Raw genomic sequence first — 20,130 nt, forward strand, 5'->3', positions numbered from 1 at the left:
GTTGTTACTTAATCAGAAGGAGAGTTATGAGTTTGACTGGATTTTTCCTGAAAAAATTATTCTTATTCAATTATACGATCAGCGTGTTTTTGTTCTCCACATTTGCTTGTTTTCAAATTTTCGAAAAATTTCTTTGTTTTTGCATGTTTTATTTTAAGAGAATTTTATAGTATGTTCCAAATCTATTGTCATCTATATAAACTATGATTGAAGCCAATTTTAAAAAATCTAAAATCAGCTCTCTTTCTTTTTTTACATTGGAGAAAAAAAAACGACGTCTTGTTTTCTGCCTTTTTTTTAAAGTATAATTTGATGGAATGATATACTATTTTCAAAAATTTGGTTAGAGCAAAAAAAAAGAAAAAAAGATCTGAAAAATCAAAATTTTAATCGAATTTCCAAGATGGGGAACGAAGTCTCTTAACAGAGTGTTTACTACTTACAAGCAGCATCAAATTTTATTAAAAATCATTTCTTGACTTCGTATGTCTTTCTTCTAATACCGTCACCTATTTTTAAATTTTGGTAATTTTATGTATTTCGTGATTTCAAAAAGCGTTAACCACCTTGTTTAGATTCATTTCAATTTTATTCAAATATTGAGAGATCTATTAATTATGGATTATGACTATGATGATTCATAATTGTTAGGTATTTAATTTATGTCAGGGAAATAAGGTTAATTATGAATTGTTTGAGAATAATAAACTTTATAAGGTATATTTAAAAATTAAAAAAAGATGGAAATTTTCTTGTAGAGGATGTTAATATTTTGATGTTTACTTTCTGTTTCACCTTCCACAGTAGTTATTTCTTAGATATTAATAGCAGTATTGTTGCTTCCTTGCTTAAGTGTCTATAAAATTATGTGAGTAATTCTTTGTAATGAAATTAAGTTTCATTAAAAGCTCAAATGGTAAAATTTTATTAAAAACCTCTATGTATTTTGGTGTTAAAATAGTACACCTTCAACATTAGGACATTAATCCGACAGAGGTTACGTCATACTAAAAGCAATAAATATACAGTTAAAAATAAAATGACAAAATTAAAATATTTAAAAAAATATTGTTTTCCAAATATGTGACTTATGGTATAGCAGTAAGGTCATTAACTCTATAGTTTTTGATGGTGTAGAAACTCTCCCTGAAGGATCTGTAGTCACATAAAATAATGCTTTTTGTAAATAATATGCTATATTTATAAATGTATTGAGTTTGCAACAGTAAGTCATTGACTTTTTGGTCAAATTCAGCTTATCTTTGATATTGTTCATCTTGGTGGAAAAATATCGCCCAATTGGCCAAGTTCAATAATTTTAGAATATTATTTGTCCTTTCTAAAGCTTTAAGATGAGTCATCTTACTATAGTTTAAAATTATAGCTTGCTTCAAGTCTAAGGCTTTTAAACAGTGACTTTTATTATTTTATTTGGCGAAAGTGCTTTGAGAAACCATGTTTTGTTTAGGGCTGTTTTTTGAAGGCTCCGTCGTAATATAAATTTATGCTTTTTTGCAATAATGTGCTATTTTCATAACTACTGTGAGTTTGCAACTGTTACTCATGAGTGTTAAGTCAAGTTTAGCCTATTTAAAACCAGCGCAGTCTACGCTTATTTTGAAAATGGAGAAAAGCCACAGTTTTATGAAAATAAAAAGCGTTTGTAGTTTTTAATAAAATTTTACCATTTGTGATTTTAAACCTTGTTTTTTATGAAATTAAATATCTATTAACGACTTTTATTGGGCGCATTGTGTATATTTGACAAGGATTATAAAAACTAACGAAATTTTTGAGGTAAACCCCTGTAAGTTGAGATGCACCTTGCACGTGATACAGATTATTAGACCTGAAAAAGCAATATTTTTAATTGTGACATGACGAGGGAATTCTATATTAGGTAAAAGTTTGAAATATTACTCAATTTTCTTTGTGCATTGAATAAGTTGAGCCCACTTATATGTTATATTTTTATTTTCATTTGAAAATTTTTATAAAAAAATTTGTTTAAATTGGTTAAATGGTTGTGGCAAATATTTCGTCGTTCACTTTAATTGTTCCTGTTTGTAAAACAATGCAATTAACTCCTAAACACGGTCTGGGACCAACTTTTTTCTGAACTTCTGGATCTTTTGGTATCCTGTACCTAAAAAAATAAATAAGCGTTTATAATAATTTTGTGTGACGAATAATTAGAATATAGGCTTCTTAAATATGGCTTTACCGTGATACTCGTACGCAGATTGATAAACTATATAATACCTTCATGGTGGCCTTTTAAGACCGCAATAAAACTTGTTTTTCGAGTACTCTGTATTCACACGAAATAACCCTTTTTAGAAATTAATGTGCTATTTTTATAACTGTTGTCGTCCCGTAGTGGACTGATCTTAAAGACACGGTTCCTAGTTGAACACCTAAGTCAAGCATGATTGACTGCGGTCAGTAAGCGGGTAGATGACCACTTGGATTAGCTTGCGTAGGAACCGAGAGTGAGCGGTATCGGTCTTCGTTAAACTGTTTTACCGTAAAGTGTTCGACTTCTCTCGCAAGTCGTCGGGCTACTAAAACAAGGGAGCCATCCCCTCTACTGAGAATCAAAATTACGATGGCATGCCTTCCGATCATCCTCAGGGATGTTTCCCAGACCTTCGCCAATAGCCCATGGTGCAGCTCTGGTGCGACGTAAATAAAGTACAGTACAGTACAGTTATAATTGTTGTCAGTTTGTTACAGCTATTCATGACTGTTAAGATTTAATAATCTTTATCTAGCGCCCCTGAGATCTGTGACCTTGGCACCTATTAAGAAAATGACGCGAAATGTCAGTATACTATTGTGGCCATGAAGATTGAGCTCGCCACACGATGTGAGTGCGACGAATTGTGCTTGTGACAAATTGTCCTCGACACCCCTTGTCTTTTTTATTTCTTCAGATAGAAATGTGAGCTCTAATTCAGAGCACATTTCTTTCCGCACTAAAAGGAAGTTTTGTTATCGCAAATTCTTTCGCAGTTGAAAAAAAGAAAAAGCTTTTATAATCTTGCATAAAAAAAATTGTAAACACGAAATCACTCACTTCCGCAGTGTTACCAATGGCTCTTTTTGTGATAATATGCCAGTCTCTGGTTCAAACGTTGTTAAGGGACACCTAAGGAGTAAAACAATATTTTGAATCAAATAAATCAAAGGAAAAGTACGGTTAAATTGTGTAAAATAAATTTTGAGCATGTAAATATTTTCAACAAAATACACAGGCTGTCTCTAAAATGAAGCAAGCTACACATTTATAGGAAGTAGGGTTGAAAATAGCTAACCAACCTATGACGTGAAATGTCTGTTGAAGGTGGTTTCAGAGGTACAAGGTTTGAAAGGACACGAATAATAAGGAAATTTATATTGAACGTCATGCGTTCTGCAAATGTTGTACTAGGCAAGTACAATTCATAATGTTGCATCGGCTGTTCAACGGCGGTTATAATATAAAATAAAATAATTTTAATTGAGTCGTGATGGCTCAGGGGATAGAGCATTCGTTTTCCATCGAGGTGAACCGGGTTCGAATCCCAGCGAGGGCTAGTCGATACGAATTCCGCATACGGCTTGCACCGACGTAAAATACTCTCAGTGGTAGACGGATTATGGGTTAGAGTCCCCTTGTCATCTGGCTAACTGTGGGTGGTTTTCCTCTTCATGTAACGCAAATGCTGGTATGTACCATCAAAAAAGGCAAATTTCTCTCAATACTTGATCCAGCAGTCCCCTTATCTTCTGTATTGGGTTCAAAATTACAAGGCTACGAAGCTGAACATTAGTTGTTGTAAATCCGAAAAATATTGTGTCGGCTGTTCAACGACAGTTATAAAATAAAATAATTTTAATTGTATTTAAACATGCCTTCAAATTATAAAATAGAATTGCAACGGTATTGATGCTGCTCTAGATGACGTCTACTGTCCTATGGAAAGTCGTACAAACCCGTTCGAAATAAAATGGGTTTAATGTTCCTTGGGCTGCCAGGTACTATTTGATCCACGGCCCGATGGTTGGAGTAGTGGGATGCACAACAACTACCTAGCGGCTTATATTGGTACCACCGGTCATGGGTCTGCTATGCAATTTTTGATCGCTATGATGTGACCTAACTTCCTTACGTTTTTTGCTACTAAACGCAGAAAGAAAATTTGATTTGTGATCAAATTTGAAAGGCTATAATTTTGTTTGATTTATATAGGGTATGATTAAATCTTACCCAGACTTTGAAATTCGATCGATTTTTTTTAAAGAAAAATGTGGCGTATGTCGTATTTAAGGTGGGGTAACCGGCTTCATATCGAAAATCTAGCTTAAACAATTTAACCAGACAGACTATCTAGCTTGTGTCTGGTATATAAAAATATCTTAGCTTCCAGTACCTTTATTAACTTCAATAATAATAGTGAAGAAATAAGTAATACTTACCTGTGACATGGTATAACGTTCATTATTTCAGCCCCGTCACCTAATTTTATGAACTCCCACGAATCCTATAAATATTTTTTATTTATTAAATGTCAACCTTTTTATATTTAATCCAGATTTAAAAGTTTCATAATCTAGGAGAAACCTTGCCAAAAGAGTAATTAAAGTATGCTTATTGGCGATTAAAAATTAATATTTTGGCGAGGAAGTACAAAAAATCGTGTCGAAACTCAACAAATGACTAGATGCTATTTGCTTGCTGAAGGAAACAGGAAGTAGTTGAAAGACGATTATTCGAATAAACTTCATATTTTAACTGGCAACTAAACAAGTTTCGAGGTTTTTTTTATACCCACCTTCCCCAATAGTGATTTGTGAGATTTCGGAAACTTTTTTGTTTTTTTTTTCTCTCTCAGATATTAATTTTCGACTGTCTACTTTTTGACTTCAGATACCAATTTTAAACAGACGTCCAAATAAAAAAAAGAAGACCTAGTAGGCAGTGATGTTGAGTAGAAAGTATAAACATTACAACCGCTTCATGGCGGAGTAAGTCAGGTATGCAAATTTTCTCTAAGAATGACCAACTTTTATAAACGGAGGAGTGAAAGAATTCTGGATAAGACCCTTAATATCTATAAAAAATAATCCATAAATAATCTTAATATCTATTGGGACTACAAATAAGTTTCTGCCGTTTTCTATCAAAAATTAGCAAGTTATTGTGAAAAAACGGTACATTATCTTTTATTCAAAGTATTCTCCTTTACTAGACACTACTTTTTCTCCATCTTTCTGGGAGCATTCGGATACCACGTCGAATGAACTCTTCCTCTTTCCGGAATATCCACGAATCGACCCATTCCTTGGTTTCTTCAAATGGTGTAAATTTCTGCTCAGACAAACCACGTGCCATCAACCGGATATAATTTAAAGGGTCAAGTTCTGGCGAATACGGAGGGTGGGATAGGATTTCCCATTGAAGTGTTTCCAAATAGCAAAATCGACGTTCAATGTCTTTTGGCTTCAGTTCGTATGGAACCCAACTTCCTTGTTTTTAAGACATTCCCAACGATTTTGAACAATGTAAAATTGCTTGCTGAGTTACTTGTAATGTAAGAACAGGTTCTTTTTGCGTATGGGAGAATCTTCTTCCAATAATTCTTCCAATTCCTTGTCTTCGTACAATTTCGGCCTTCCACTGAGTTCTTTGGCTTCCAAGTCAAACTCACCGTTTTTCAATTTCTTAAACCACTCAAGACGACTTCTCTCACATAAAGCAGACTCACCATATGCTTCACCCAGCAACTGATGCACCTCAGCTACATATTTCTTCAAAGTAAAGAAGTAAATCAAAAGTTCCCTCAAATGACGCTTATTTGGCACAAAGCTTGACATTTTTGCACAAAAACAATTACGTATAACTGATACGGAATCACTAATACTTTAATGTCATGTTGTTACCAGATGAACAAACTTACAATAAGACGTTTAACACCAGTCAATTTCTACACAACGTTCTGGTTGTGCCATCTTGTGATGAACGGCGGGAACTTATTTGTACACCCAATATAATATTTATAGAAAAGTTGGATTTAATATTTTTTTCTAATGAAGAATCAGGAAAAATAATAATTTATCACTTTCTTGGGATAACGGAGTTAATTTTTCCTCATATTGTATTTATATTGCACCATGTAATAATATGCAGTGGGACTTCTATTTAACGAACTTCCAATTTGCGATTTTTTTTCGTGCGACCGAGAACATTTTTGAAATTTCCTCGTAAAATAACTTCCAAATAGCGAAGTGAATTTTCTATTTAACGAACTTTTCTTTGAGATCCACTTTCCCTATTTCCCAAAATATTTCAGAACATTTCAAACTTGTTAACGCATTTTACTACATAAATGACCTTGAATTGATTTTCGAAGCCACTTAAAAAAGCCAAGAAAGCAGTCAAATCCCTTTTTGTTTGCATTTTAAACGAAAAACTCATACAAAATTAACGGATTTTTATCGGTAGCTTAGGAACGCATGTGGTAATGTATGTTTAAAATGACTTTTATAATAAATTCAGTTATAATTTTATACGTTACTTTTTTTAGTTGAAAATGTATGTATGTAGCATGATAGTGTCACACTGGATAATGTTTTGTTCTATTCTTGCTTTCCATGCAGATTTCTTTTATGGTTAAGATTTATAAAATTAATATTAAATACTAGTTTACAAGATAAAGGTGCATCAATTGCGATTTTAATTATGTCTAGTGTTTATGAATTTAAACCCTGTTTTGTGTTGTTTGCATTTCAAAAGGTGATTTTCTAGTTAACGAATTTTCCATACAACAAACTTATTATCGGGATTCAGATACTTCGTTAAGTAGAGGTCCGACTGTAGTATTGCATACAATACATTTTTATATAGAGTAATATATATTACTTCATCATATGGATGGCATCCATCCACCAGAACATTTGGTCGAAAATTGATGGCAGAAACGTGATTGTCTTTCAGTTTCGTATTCAGATCATCAATCGAAGGTTGGGACATGATGTGGAAAGGTGCCCAATTCTGCAGTGACATCTGCAAGAGAAAAATTCCAATTTTTGTCTCATCTCTTCCCAAACAGCAGAAGTATTAATTTAAGGAATTATTTTCTAATTTTCAAATTCTCATACAGATAATAGTTGTGTTTTCACCTGGGGTTAATATTTAAATAAATAGCTGGGCTTACGGAATTTTTCGGTCTCAATTTTTCGTAAAATGGAAATTTTTCAAAGAACTGTCTCCCTGGAAATTCCGGATAGAATCGCACTAACCGTACGTTCGGCATATTTAGACAATTCTGAAACCATTTGGCAGCTTTTTCTCCGCAATCCACTACGTAAGCAGTTTCTACTCGCAACCTAAAAAAAGTAAGGCTAATTAATAAGTTAATAAACTAGTTAATTAGTTTAAACGTTACCTGTCATTGCAATTTATGAAAGAGTGAACGTAATAAATGGTGTACGCTATCAACACATAATTTTTTACAAATGTGAACTTAGTGAATGCTAATTCTTATATTATACTATCTAACTAACTAACTCAGTGGCGCGACAGCCCATTAAGAGGGCCAAGGCCGACTGTGCCCATCTCAGTTTTCTTGACCTTGGGCTCTGGGGTGCAGGAGCATATGTTCCGGTCAGGTGGTCAGCCGAACGCGGAACCCCCAGTGTTAGTTCCCAAGCATGCTTGGTACTCATTTTATCGACCCACTGAAGGGATGAAAGGCTGAGTCGGCCTTGCCCGGCCCAAGGATCGAACCAAGGACCTGTGGCACGACAGCGCGAAGCGCTACCGCTCAGCCACCGGGCGTCATTATACTATCTATAAAAAGTAATTTTAAAAATATGTATAAATATGTTGTCTCAACATGCAATGTATGTTTTCGAAATGTTACTTAATATGTTCACCCATTTACAAACTTACCGACATTCAATAATTTTATCGTTTGGATCCGGAGCTTTTTGTACTTTAATTGTTAAAGGATCAACCTCCGGACCAGATATGACTAGATTTGTACCATCGAACTTTGGAGTAAGCAATGCAAGTTTTGGTGCTTTTTCTAGTGTTACGTAAGCACCGTCCTCAGATGTTAGCATAAATGAACTGAAAATAAATGTAAGGAAATAGTATGAGTGTGTATATATATATATATATATATAGTAATAATTTTATGTGTTTAAATAAAGTTTTATATATTTTGCATCTTACCGTTCTAAAAGGCCATTTACTTCAAGTCCTAATTTTGTGCATTTTCCTTCCTCAACTTCAATGCCTCTAATGGATTTCATTGGAAAGAACAATATTTTTTTCACATGTCCCACTCTTTGGTACACTCGTTGTTTCTTTTTCCATATCAAAGCTCCCATAGCTGCGATGGCAAGCACGGGAACAACAAACCAGCCATTCCAACCAGCCATCTATCTATTCACCTTTTAAGAGAAACAACAAACTACTAACAACTTTAAAATAACTCAGAAGCTTTTCGACCGATTTCGTTCAAAATTTGTATTTCGCTATTTATAATTTCTTTTTTTAAAACGATGTAAAAATTTGTATTTTTTACATTTTAATTTTTTTTTCTCGACTATTATAAAATAAAATAATCGAAAAATAATAAATTATTATCTTAAATTATTATTTTTTAACGAATTACCCTTGAATAAACTAAGTGCGTGTACTAACCTTTCTTTTCACTTAAAAAAAAATATCTCGAGATACAGAGAAATACGAAAAGAAGTAAAATTAACAATAAGAGATTCAAATTTACCTGCCCCCTCCATGAGCCGAACTGACTCAGGGGATAGAGCGTTCGATTTCCAATGAGGTGAACCGGGTTCGAATCTCACGATGGCTGGTCGATACAAAACCGCATCCGGCTTGCGCCTACCATAGTGCTGACATGAAATATCCTCTGTGGTGGACGGATCATGGGTTAAAGTCCCTTTGCCGTCAGGCTAACCGTGGGAGATTCTCGTGGTCTTCCTCTTCAGGTAACGCAAATGCGGGCTAGTTCCATCAAAAAGTCCTCCACGAAGATCAAATTTCTCCCAATACTTGAGTCCAAAAAAGATAGGTTTATATAGAGTAAGTAAGTTTTATTTGTCTGATTTCGTCTGCATCAATTAATTATTACATTTTTTAAGGCTAGTCCCGCGAAATATTAAGATTGTCCTAGTATGTGACTATTCGATCATTACATCAAAAGTTAATCATGGTACCTCCTTTTTTTCGTGCATTGTTTATCGAACTGTTAAAGTAAAGTTGAGAAAAACGAATCATAAATATGAATCTATTCAGTTTACTAAAGTGATTGTAATCAGTGTTTCGAATCTCTGCTTTAAATTAGTTGTTTTGAGATAGATACATATAAATTAGAGAAATATGCTATAAAAACTAACTGCTGTTTACAAAAATATTGGTTATCTTTAAAACTTTCGATTTATGTTCATTTTTTGAAAATTCTATAGTTTTAATTTCATTGCATTAATTAAAATAAAAGTATGAATTCCTGATTTGAAGCAACCAAAATTGATTATGAAAGAACATGATTTGGTGGCGACATTGAATCAATTTTCTTTCAATCACAACAAATCACTCTTTCAAATCAGTTTCAAGATGATTTTATAATCGTCGTTGTACAACTCTGTAGTCTTGTAATTTTGAAAATCATCCAGAAGACAAAAGAATTCCTGGATTGGCCTTTGTGGTGAACTTTTCAATGGAATTAACTCGCATTTGAATTACAAGGATAGGAAAACCTCCCACGGTTAGTCTGCCGGCAAGGCAATTCTCACCAATGATCCGTCTACCACTGAGGTTATTTTACGTCAGCACTAGGGTTGGAGCGAGTGGGATGCCTATCTACCAGTCATCGCTGGGATTCGAACCCGGTTCCCTCATTGGGAGGTGAGCGCTCAATCCCCTGAGCCACCACAGCTCTTTTCAAGGCGATTATTCGGATAATCAAATCACTGTTTTAATCATTGTTTCGGGGCTGATTGGCAGGGTGCTGTACTCTTGTTCGTGAGAACGGGAGTTTGAATCCTGCAGTCTGAAGACTCCCTGTGTAGTATATGGTGACTGCTGCATGTTAAATCTGCTTCCGTGTCACAAAGTCCTCCCTGCTTCCATAACAAATTATACCTCTGGGCGTAGAGAGTTGGATAATGATCGTTCTCTGGTTTAGGTCAAATTTACGATCTGTGGAGGAATGAATGGATCCGCCCTATAAACGGGTGTGACGTATCGGTTTGGCAGAGGTCGAATTCTTGGCCATAGAAAATAATCTAACCCCTTGGCTTAGTGGCCTACGGCAACAGCTACCGAACTCTATCTTAATTTTCACTTTCATAGCTTTGAATTTTGAACTTGACTACATAGACAGGGAATCTCCTGGATCAATTTCCGAGCAAATTCGTCTAAGGGCTATTGGAGTGCACTTAGTTGCGTTATTAAAAAAAAAAAAAAAAGGAAAAACATGAAACCTTTCCACTATTAGCTTGTTGCCAAGAGGCTCTATTCTATAACCTGGGAAGGAGTTGATTGTGTCAACACTATTTAGTTGATAACGGGGAGCAGTGTATGAATCAAGGGGGGGAGGGACATAAAAATAAGGGAATGGGATCTCTCTTCTGAGCCCCCCCCCCCCTTCACTCTTTTCAAAGTGCGTTTGTAATTTACGTTATCTGTTCTCAACTTCGGCAAAAGCCTGTAAGCCGTATGATCACAAGTCTGCAAAATTATGCATCCCTTTTGTTATTCTCTATAGACCTTATGTATAAATCAGTAGGCTTGTGCATTTAGAGGGCCTCACAATATTTCCTCAAATTTAAGAAAAGATAGCACAAATGAGCTCCTTCTTCCTTTGTAACGCCCAACAGTAGTCTGTGCTATTTGTTCTCCAATATGAGACAGGCGCATAAGCCGCTTTCAAGCTCTTACAAACCAGCAAATTTATGTATTCTTTTTTTTAAATTATTTTTTTTCCTTTTAAACCTAAATTAAGTGCTTATTGAGTGGGCTTATTACCTTTCATTAAATCGAAGAAAATATAGAATGAATCAGCAACTCTTCTTTGTGACCTTTTGCTTGTACTTAGTGCTACCTGATCTCCAATTGCGAAGAGTTTATAAGCCGTTCGCTTATAAACGTTGAACGTATTTCACAATTCTGACTAGCTAATCATTAAAATATACCAAGGGTTACCGTGGGGCCTCCCTGGCTGAGCGGTATTGCTTGCAATATTTGGAGCTAGCGAATTCGAATCCCGCTCTTTCTCTGGATGTGTCTTCGTGCCGTCCGTCTGTATTGTGCTATCTGTCCTGCTTGATAAAGGCTTATAAGCCTTAATTGTGCACAAAAGCCTTCAAATGTTTGTTGTATCAATAAACAATAAAACACCGTGGGAATTGAACCTTCTACTTTCACAGTTCTGAGAGCTTGGTGGGATAACAATGCCCTTAAACAAAATGTTTAATTTAATACCTTCTTTTGTTACTCCTCCAACTTTAACAACGCTTACGAACGAATTTTTTTTTAAATATGTATTCGCATAAGTAGCAAGTTTGGATATTGTTATTGTCTGATGAAGGCTGTCATCTTCCTTATTGAGCGTTAACTAGGTAACTAAATTACAATCTATACATTTATTTTGTATTACTTTCCAAAAATGTTATTTCTTATCATATTTGAATATGGTCCGGCAAGGATCGTAAGACTCGGTTCCTGGTAGATCAGCGAAGTTAAGCAGGCAGCACTAGCTGCAGTCAGTCAGTGGTTAGATGACCCCTTTGATCAGTCTGCGATGGGATGGAGGGTGTGTGGTATCGGTCCTTATTAAGCTGTTCTACTTCGAGAGCTGGTAATCGGGCTACCAAAGCGAGGGTTCCATCCCCCCTGCAAAGGATCAAAATTATGATGACCCGTCTTCGGAACATTAATCCCCAGTATCTTCTCACAGCATCGCCGATAGTCCAGCTATAGGGTGACATTAGGTATTGCTATTTACTAAGTATATAAAATTCTTTGTCGACTCACGAAAATAGACATGTATTTACAATACATAAAAAGATTAAATTTCAGTTTCTACAAAATCTTATTTTAGCTCTAATGATAATTTTAAATTAGTTTCTGAAGATTAGTCTGTATTGACGGCGGCCTCAGTAAAGGGTTGTAATTGTAATAAGTAGAAAGATTAAATTATTATCTCTTATTTCAAAAATAAAATGATATGAAATCTAAATTAGCTGAATGATCTTTCTGAATTTTGTGATTTGATATTTCCTACCGAAGCACACGAATCCCCATTTTTTTATTTGTTTTTGTCCTCCATAAATAATTTTTTATTGGTGTTCCATTTGCACTATGATTGTTTAATTACAGTAGTAAATCGAATAACCCATTCCATATTATCTATAATTTTAGTATTATCTGTTTGTTGTGTTTTTTTTATTTATGTATTAATTTTACCTAACATAGTTCACAGTAAAAAAATGTTGCTCTTTAAATCAATACAATATGTACGGTGCGCAAAATGGAAAACGGACCACACTGAATAACTTTTGATCTAATGATCGGATCTCCGCGTTCTAGGACTGAAAAACGTACTTTTTCCTAATAAACATACATTTTTTCGACGGATTCGGATTTCTGACTCCCAAAATATAGGGAGTGGCCACAATTTGGGAAATATGGTCTCAATAGTTTAGTCAGAAGAGCAATCCAAAGTTTGGAACACATAATGTTAATTTTTACTTTTTGCGTATGTGTCTATAGCTCGAGAACTTTTTAAGCGAATTGAAAAATTCTTGCAAACAATTATAAAAAAATTCATTAGTCAAAAGTTAATTCCATACAAAAAATCATTTAGTATTAATTCCTTTTATTATTTTATTTAAGTTATTACTCAAGTTATTCAATTTTTTACATCATTTTAAGGAATATAATTTTGCATGGCAAATACAAAATTTGAGTAATATCGGTCAAATATTTTCTAAGAAATCGAGTTTCAAAAAAGTTGTATTTTCAAAAATCGGATTTCTCTGGAATTATTTGACCGATTTCAGGAGATGCCAACTTGCTCCGGACAGCAAATATATATTTTAAAGTGGTAGTTCATCAATTGTGATTCTTGGTTTAATAATTTCAATTTAGTAGATTTTTATCCACCACTGTTTCTAAATAATTCGTAGGCTTATTTGATTCACCACTTTATAGAGCTTTTGTTACAAAGCCTTGTTAAAAAGCCATGTACCTTTTAAAAAGCTAGCAAAAATTGTCAAATATTTGCAAAATTTTCTTTGCAGTTATTTACCGTTTTTTTAATTATTTTGGCTTGTCCAGAGCAGTTGGCATCTCTGTATTTCGCTCGAATTTTGTATTTTGCCATGTAAAGTTATATCACTAAAAATGATGTAAACAGTTGAATAACTTACTATTCAAAAATTTTCGACTAATATTAAATAAAATAATAAAAAGTAATAAATATTTATTAAACGTTATTTTTTGCATGGAATTATGTTTGGATAAATGAATTTTACATTTGTATGGAAATTTTTTTTAATTCGCTTAAAAAAATTTCGAGATATGGTGAAATACGCAAAAAGTAAAGTTAACAATACGGTGTCCAAGCTTTGGAACGCTCTCCTGATCAAACTATGGGGACCATATATCCCAGAATCCGGCTACCCCTATATTTTGGGGATCATAAATTCAAATCCGTCTAAAAGGTATGTTTATTCAGAAAAAGTACGTTTTTGTGTTTCATTTCGTAACTTAAAATATCGTCTGCACTAATTAATTATCATATTTGAGATCAACAACCCCTCGAACCATTACGAATGATCCGATCATTAAATAAAAAGTTATTAAAAGTGGTCCGGTTTTTTATTCCGTGCACTGTACAATTATCAAATATTTCAATCATCACCCTATTAATGACAGGGCAAATTTTAGCATTACCCTGCCAATCCTCTTAAGCCATTTTTAATAAAAGGTTTAGGCAATCTATCTTCATCCTAAATAAGAATAGTTTCACAGTAATTTTTTAATCCCTAAGAAAACACATTACGGTCGAAACACAAACAAGGGAACATTCTGCGTTGCGTAGGGAAAAAAATTTGGGAGTCCACTTCTTATATCCAAGGGGGAAATTATTTATTAAACTGCCTTATATGATTAATCTATGACTAGTAATGGAGAAGAATTAAATAAAAAATTTCAGAACACGATCCTTATATTTGAAAACGGATTTGATTCCCTGTTAATGCCACTTTAAAACTTATTTAATAATTTAAAAATCTTTCTTTGTTTACTCATGTTTAACAAGAGGAAACAACTGTTAAGAAAACTTATCATTTGACTCCCAGTTTCTTCCAGTGATAAGATAATTGAAATCTTATCTTCAGAGGACAAAAAGTATTGATTTTTCTCAATCAGTCAAAACAAACATCTAAGATGATTATTTTATTTTATAACCATAATTGAACTGCCTACCCAGTTTTGAGTTTACGACTACCAATGTTCAGTTGAATGTAGCCTTGTAAAATCTGAAAGATAACAGTACTCCTGGACAAGTATTGGGAGAAATTTTCCTTCGTGGAGGAGTTTTTAATGCTATTTAACCATATTTGCGTTACATAGAGAGGAAAAGCACGAAATCCTCCCACAATTAGCCTGACGGCGAGGGGACTCTAACTCATGATCCATCTATCACTGAGGATATGACGTCAGCACTGTGGTCGGTGTGAGCCGGATGCGGGATTCGTATTGACCAGCCATCGCTGGGATTCGAACCCGTTCACTTCATTGGAATTCAAGCGCTCTTTCCTCTGAGCCACCACGACTCAACGATGATTATTTTTATAACCGTCGTTGAATAACCTACCCAATTTTGAGTTTATGGCTACCAATGTTCAATTCTGTAGCCTTGTAATTTTGAACCCTATCCAGAAGACAAGGGATATCCTGGATCAGTAACCCACAGGTATTGATTTGTTATGGGAACTTGGAGGATTTTGTGACCCTAACAGATTTAATGTGCATCAGTCACCATTTAACTCGCGGGTATTCTTCGGCCGGCTGTATTCGGACTCCCGTTCTTACGAACACGAATCCAACGCCCAACCATCCCAGCTATTCCGGTCCTCTACCATGATTATCGTCGATGTTCTGAACACAATAACTCATTTATATTATCTTACAAATGTTGGGATCAACTATGATGTTTAACCCGCGGTTCGCAGCAGCTTACCAACCCCTATGATTGCTTTTCAATAATTCTTGTTTCCTGCTTCAAAATATTATTTTCTACGAAAGTTAAAACTAATTAAATTAATTGAATTTGTTTTTTGATGTTCCCACGTCGCAATCATTTCCCTAATTCTATTAAGATCAATTAGTGAGCATAGATAATTTTGCTTGGTAATCATTTTTCAAAATAACATTTAAGATTGAGGGTGTATTAATATAAAAAATTTGACTTCACAACAGTAGTTTAATATTTTTTTCTTACAAAACCGACTGATAAATTAAATTTAATTTACCCATGCATCATATTGTCCTCATTAAGCTTTTAATATGATAACTAAAACTTTTACTAAAACTTTTAAGTTCCTTTCGTTATCTCAAATTTATAATAGTATATTAATGTAAAAATGTATATATCAATGCATATAATAGTATATTAATTAAATTTATAAAAGTATATTAATGCATCAAAAAAATAATTGTAAAGCGATTTATAATTTTAGACGCTGATTTAAATAAATTTATCTTAAAATCTAATGTACTAAGATAATATTAAATTACTTTATAATAAAGAAATAATTTTATTAGTTTTAAATTTTTGATTTAGAATACTATCAAAATCAATTAGAGAGAATATAATAATTTTAGCTAATAACAAGAAAAATAATATGCTATTGCTCGAAAAAGGCAAGTTCCGTCACCAATAATTGGTATAACAATGTGACAGCATATGTTTAAAATTTCAGAAGTATAAATGACTATAAGTGCCCCGCCGAATGCCGAAGTGCAAATTTATGACACACCATCTTCAAATCTCTTATTATTATGTATCACATAATATATTTTCGTCAACAGTTTTTTTTTAAAATTCTTCTAAATACTTATTCCCACTCAATGGTAGCGTAATTTAATTCAATGGCAGCATAATTAAACGCTCACACCTAAACAACTGGAAAATGTAGTTTATATATATTGTCTTCAGCCTAATTTTGTTTTCTATATCCATGATTAAATTGAGAAAAAAAATTTACGAATATTTGATTTTTATAAATTATTATAATTATTCGCATTTAAAAATATTTAAATTTTACTTACTATTTTTGCACTTTATACGAGATATTTATTTTTGAAAAAGGTAAAACTATGATTTGATAATGAATACGATACTTACTTTTCACGAAAAAACAATCAACTCCTCGATGGTAGTATCATTAAATATTCTAAACAACTGGAAAATGTGGTTTATCAATATATTGTCCAAACTCAAATTGTTTTTACTGAATTTATGATTAAATTGAGAAAAAGAAATCGTAAATATTTGATTTTTTATAAATTATTACAATTATTCGTATTTCAAAATATTTAAATTTTACCTACTCTTTTTGTACTTTTTGTACAAGACATTTATTTTTGAAAAGGATAAAATTATGATTTGATAATAAATAAGATACTTACTTTTCACCGAAAATCAAACAATTCCCACTCGATGGTAGTAGTAGTATTATAGATAGAAATGCAGTAAATAATGAAGAGATAATCTCAAGTATTAAATGTTTATCAGGCATTAAATGTTGTGAAACAATTCAAAAAAAAGTAATTGTGCAACAAAAAATCTACATAGTGCCATCTACTGGATAGGAAGATATGAATTAATCATTTATTAGGGCAAAGTGAATTTTCCGGAGTGAAATTCAAAATTTTCTGTAATTATTACTTCTTATGTATTATTACTTTTATGTAAGTGCACTAATACTGGTGAGGGTATTATTACTGTTGCGTACTAAGGAGCGTAGAGAAAAAGTAGGGAATTTTGGTACAGGGCAGTTTAAGCATGTCTTTTACAATCCGTGTATGCGCTACCGTGAATGACCGAAATCAAGCGAATGTTGACTTTCACCGCTGAATGTCAACAATCACTTTGGAGAATGTCCGAAATATTTATTATATCTGATTTGATATTAATTTATTCGTTGATACTATTATGCTTACTCCATATTTTAATATCTGCTGAAGATAAATTAGGAGAAACATCAATGTTCGGAGAACCGGTTGAATGCATACTGTGCAGTGATACTGAGAAAACAGTGATGTAGGGAATACCGGGCAAATGTATACCGGGCAGTGGCACTAAACCTTAAAAAACATTACTGTACGGAATATCGGGCAAATATAAACCTTGCAGTTTCACTTGACTAGACCTATAGTATATATTTCGTACCAGAGCGACTATGTGAATGTCAACATTCATCGGTGGTTGTCAACAACCACCAATTTCGGTCATTCACATTCATATGCAATGCATGCCTGCTGTTTGAACTAATGTAAACACTAAATCATTTAAACTACATGGTATAATAATATTTTATAATTTATAAAATTCATTAAGGTATAATTATTATTGTTAAGGTATTAAGGTATAAATTTTTTTTTAATATTTTAGTGGTTACTTTCGATGTCTACTTAGAGGTGATAACGGGTTGCAAAATGTTAATAGTGACCACTTTTCAAAAAACATAGCATTTTTTTTTTCAAAAATAGAACATCATTAACGATTAAAAAACTAGTTTATCTTAATGATGTAAGACATTTATTTTTCAAAATATACTAAACATTACAATTTTTATTTTTTAAAGGAAGACAAATTTAAAAAAAAGGAAATGTGAAGTAGAGTAAATTTCACATATTATAATTAAAAAAAAACGCGCTAGGGTTACATTTGTGACCCATGGCCAGTGGTGACATAATTTCTTTTTTAATCAAAATTTGCAAAAATATCGTCATTTACTTTAATAGTTCCTTCTTTTAGTGCGAAACATAAGACACCTAAACAAGCTCTTGGGCCCAATTTCTTCCGCATTTCCTTGTCTGCGGGTATTCTGTACCTAAAAAAATATATATAAATATACATTTTTAATTTGTAACTTCGAGCAATAAAATGAAATAAAGCTTTAATCGAGAAAATTATGAATAATATTTTTTGTCTTAGGAATTAAATTTAATAATGGGTGTGTTTACATTTTATTTCTTTATTTAATCAAGTATCTGTAACGCATCACCATTTGGCATGCCAATTTTCGAGGCAACATTCTTCAAGCAGCCCTCAAACATTTTTCTTCACGGTTCGACTTTATTATTATCTCTTATGATACATTTTCAATTGAACCCGTTCAAAAAATGAAATATTTTTTTATATTTTTATAAATTTGTTTTGGAATAAAATGAGATATTATTTCTAAACTGTATAGAGGTAACTGCGTAGTCACGGCGTTTGTGTCACATCACGAACCTAATACGAAAAGCACTAATAAATTATTTGCACTTATTAAACTAAACAGAAATCGTCTCATTACAAAACTCAATGAGCGCCATTTTAATTTTATGTTATATTTAAGATATAATTTCTCTTACAGGAATTACAGTTCATTTTTTTATGGGAAGTTAAAAAATAAGTTTCGTAACAAAAATAATTCTCACTTCTATAACGAAATTTACTCCCTTCTTATGACAAAATCGAATTCACTTCAATTTGATTCTGTAACAGAATCTTATTGTCTTAAAAGATATTTTCATTTAAAATACAAATCCGGATGAAAATTATTGATGTTTTGATCATGCATTAATTAAGGTGTATTTTTGTATATATATAGTATTTCATAAATGATAAGATTTAAAAGACGACCAGTTTACATACTTTCGTAACGTCTTTAGAGGTTCTTTCTGAGTTACATGTCCTATGTCTGGATCATAAGTCGTCAGAAGACATCTAAAATAAATGCATAGATCAAAATGCATTACTAGAAAAAAAGCTTTCTTCGTAATCCTGAAATACTCTCCAAAGATGATTTCACCAATTTTAGTTTTATATTCATATATTTGCTCTCTATTATATCTATTGTTTTACTGAATTTTTTTCTGTTTTGTTTCTATATTTGCCTCTATTATATCCATTGTTTTATTAAATTATCATTGTTTTATTACATTTTCACGTTTTGTTCCTATATTTGAATAATTTGAATTGAATAATTTGGCTTTATTCAATGCACTAGGCTATTTGTTCAGTCATAACTATTTTCTTCACTGTCTGACATTTTAAGGCTTATTATCTTAAAATTCCTTGCATACAATTTTCAAATGTATGTTTATATTACCCTGTATGCTATATGGCTAATTAGGAAATATGCAAGGAATTACCCGGATTGAATATGTTTAGTCTTAGTTTTATAGACTTTTAATAAGGTTATTTACAATAAACCTTCCCTGCCCTATGCATATTGCAAATAGCCATAAATAAATAAGGTCAAATGAGCTTTGAATAATTAATTTTTCTGATTAGTCTAAAGTCTCACTGCTCTTACCAAAATGAGGATGGATTGTATTTTGTGTTGCATATGTAGAAAGCAAAAAAAAAAAAAATTATAATAAATAAATAAATAAAGGAAGAGAAAAGGACATGTTATTAATTTCGATTCTAAAAACTAGAGCCCTCATCAGTGTCAAAACACAAAAAAGCAGAAGATATAAAAAACTTTTTTGAGTTTCACTCTGAGGAATGATTCAGTTCATTTTATAGAACCGAAACCAATGGTAGTCTACTTTTGTTCCCCTATTTGTGCTCCTACTTATATTATTTTCATTTACTTACTGCAATAAGTCTCAAAGCAACCTTCAGAACCAACACTACATTACAGAATCAACAATAGATTATAGAATCAACAATACATTACAGAACCAAAATTACACCACAGAACCAACATTACATTAAAGTACCAACAATACATTATAGAATCAATATTACATTAAAGAACCAATATTACATTACAGAACCAACATTATATTACGGAACCCACATTACATTGCTGAAAAAAACAATA

The 20,130-nt window shown here is 32.6% G+C and overlaps 2 protein-coding genes across 3 annotated transcripts in view; both read right to left on the reverse strand.

The window, feature by feature from the left end:
* Positions 1–2,000: 2,000 nt before the first annotated feature.
* On the reverse strand, positions 2,001–16,838 carry LOC107455847 (mitochondrial amidoxime-reducing component 1). Of its 2 annotated transcripts, none has more exons than XM_043050925.3 (8): positions 16,715–16,838; positions 8,222–8,442; positions 7,937–8,116; positions 7,200–7,371; positions 6,905–7,048; positions 4,462–4,526; positions 3,080–3,151; positions 2,001–2,146 (listed from the first exon to the last, which is right to left on the reverse strand). In XM_043050925.3, exons 2-8 carry the CDS (start codon positions 8,428–8,430, stop codon positions 2,017–2,019), a joined length of 972 nt encoding a protein of 323 aa, XP_042906859.2. In that variant the 5' UTR covers positions 8,431–8,442; positions 16,715–16,838; the 3' UTR covers positions 2,001–2,016. The 2 variants fall into 2 exon arrangements, with proteins under 2 accessions (XP_042906859.2, XP_042906860.2); XM_043050926.3 differs by lacking the exon at positions 16,715–16,838 and adding an exon at positions 16,431–16,556.
* Positions 16,839–17,829: 991 nt separating this feature from the next.
* Positions 17,830–20,130, reverse strand: part of LOC107455846 (mitochondrial amidoxime-reducing component 1) — a 22,317-nt gene continuing 20,016 nt past the window's right edge. Inside the window, exons 7-8 of the mRNA XM_043050924.3 lie at positions 18,951–19,022; positions 17,830–18,141 (exon numbers count right to left, since the gene is read on the reverse strand). Of these exons, the coding sequence (XP_042906858.3) occupies positions 18,012–18,141; positions 18,951–19,022 (202 nt within the window). The 3' untranslated portion in view covers positions 17,830–18,011. The remainder of the gene's footprint in view (positions 18,142–18,950; positions 19,023–20,130) is intronic.

This window comes from Parasteatoda tepidariorum, chromosome 7, assembly GCF_982258835.1.
Source record: "Parasteatoda tepidariorum strain Cologne lab strain chromosome 7, Ptep-v5.0, whole genome shotgun sequence".
In the NCBI taxonomy this organism is placed as follows: domain Eukaryota; kingdom Metazoa; phylum Arthropoda; class Arachnida; order Araneae; family Theridiidae; genus Parasteatoda; species Parasteatoda tepidariorum.